At 33.8% G+C, this 2,297-nt stretch overlaps 1 protein-coding gene across 1 annotated transcript; it reads left to right on the top strand.

Annotated features, from left to right (window-relative positions):
* The first annotated feature begins 501 nt into the window (after window positions 1-501).
* Window positions 502-1,905, top strand: LOC145669759 (uncharacterized). Its single transcript, XM_081738097.1, has one exon. The coding sequence runs from the start codon at window positions 502-504 to the stop codon at window positions 1,903-1,905; it is 1,404 nt and encodes a 467-aa protein (XP_081594223.1).
* The last annotated feature ends 392 nt before the right edge of the window (window positions 1,906-2,297 follow it).

The raw sequence follows: 2,297 nt of genomic DNA, 5'->3' as shown, positions 1-2,297 counted from the left end.
AGGACACATAACATGGTGGTTGTTATAATTTTTTTAATGGCTAACACAACAAAAGCGGGAGAAAACCTGGTACAAAAATTACCAAGAAACCAACACAACAGTGAATTATTGGGTTGCCTTTCGTACATTCTATCCATATATGACAAAAACACACGAGCTGTAACTGTGTTTGCAGATAATACGAATATTGGATTGGATGTGTTGCCACCAAGTTACAACGGTGCATTTGTAATTGTTAACAGCAACTTGCCAGATGTACTAAATACATCAAAACTCAAGGTTTCTGTATTAGAATGGTCCGAAGATTCAATAGTTTATTTGTTTTTCTTGGAAAACGATGTTGATTTTTTGAAAACGATTCACAAGATGAAATTATTTTATTTAAGCCCCAGAAGTAAATTCATTGTTGTTCTTTCTAGGTTGCATAAAATAACAACTGGGACAGAAAGTATTTTCCGTAGTGCGTTTCAGGAAAATATATACAATGTGATTGTCACAACAATGGGAAATATAAAGTTGCTAAATATAATCGACATATACACGTACTTTCCATTCTCAAATGATCATTGTAAGTCAGCTGGCAGACTAATACTCATCGATCAATGGCATAAGGGACGTATGATCAAAGGAAGTGACTTATTTCCGAATAAATTAGAAAACCTTCATTCCTGTGAATTGAGTGCTACAACGTTTCCCATACCCCCTGATTCCATATTAGAAAAGAGAATAGATGGTAGTGTTATTGCTAAGGGACCAACTCCAAAAACACTGTATACAATTGCGAAGAAGATGAATTTTACCTTGAAGTTTATGAAACGAATTAATAGAAGTGATCATGATAGACTCTTACCTAATGGCACATTCCTCGGTGACTTGGCAAGAATAAAATCCGGAGAATTAGAAGGAAGCTTTGTAGGTAGAACACCAAAATTGAATCATTTTGTACATTTCCATCCAATACTCAGTGGAGATTTCTATCGAATGATATGGGCTGTTCGCCAACCCTCCACATATCCTAAATGGATGAGTATAATTTTTCCTTTCCACTTATATTGCTGGATTGTAATTTTATTCTTATATGGTCTCGTTATTTTATCTACGAAATTAATGAAATCACTTATTAAGAATAGAAACTGTTTAATATTCCGATCTTCTTTCATGTATAATTTCTCCATACTTTTAGGAATATCAGTCCCAGAACCACCTCGTATTCCTCTATTAAGAATAGTGTTTGTAATCTGGGTTCTGGGTTCTTTCATTTTGAATTATTGCTACCAGGCTTCGCTTTTTAGATTTGTTACAAAACCAATAAAATATAAGTTAATTAATAGTATGAATGATCTTTTAGACTCAGGTATTCCGTTTGGTGGCATTTCTAACCATCGGAGGTTTTTCTCTGACCCTACTGATCACGTAATGAAAGAAATTCTGGATAAGTGGAAGGATGTAAGTCCTGGAACCGCTCTACTAAAATCGTTAGTAGATTTGGCTGGGTCGAGAAATTGGGGAATACTTGTGGGATCCGGTATTCTTGATTATGTAGTATATTCACACTCCCTTTTCGATTCAGAAGGTAAACCGTTGATTCATAAAGTCCAGCAGATTGTTGTTTCAGTTCCTAGTGTTTATTTGCTGCGACCAAATTCTCCTTACGTGTATTCTTTTAGTCAAGTAATTCAAGATTGTGTGGAATATGGATTACGTGAAAAATGGAAAACTGATACGTTACTTGATGTATGGACAAGACGACATTTAGCTTTTAGTGCTAAAGATAATGATGTTATAATAATTTCTATTAAGGATTTGATGGGTGGTTTTGCATTGCTTATTTTCGGATTATCTTTGAGTATAATGGCATTTGTAATTGAAGTGTTTCATAAATATAGTTCTAAGTTGAGGAAATAATAAGTGTACAGTGTTTTGCAGGATGTATCTTTTATTGTGTTTTTGAATGTAGTTTAGTGACTGTTGGGTTCCTATGTATTAAAGCTGTTGTAGTTGTTGAATGTGAGCATTTTGGTGTAGAACTAAAATTAGGATCGTGGTTAATTTAGTGGTTTAATGTTTTAATTTGACTTTCTTTTTCTTCTTTCTTTTTTTGCTTGTTCTGCAATAACTTTGGTGTTATACATATAGGAATGTTGAACTCTAACTATAGTTACGGCCATTGTGACATTTTTAAGCGATAGGAATAATTTAAGCGATAGGACGCAGTTTATGTTGCTATTAAATCGTCACATTAGTTCTAAATCTATGAATTTTCCGCATGATAGTGACATCTGTTGTCATTATCAGGT

This window comes from Thermobia domestica, chromosome 14 (assembly GCF_964235325.1).
Source record: "Thermobia domestica chromosome 14, izTheDome1.hap1.1, whole genome shotgun sequence".
NCBI classification, from domain to species: Eukaryota; Metazoa; Arthropoda; class Insecta; order Zygentoma; family Lepismatidae; genus Thermobia; species Thermobia domestica.
Note: the sequence above shows the minus strand (reverse complement) of the source record. Positions and strands in the feature narration are given on the sequence as shown.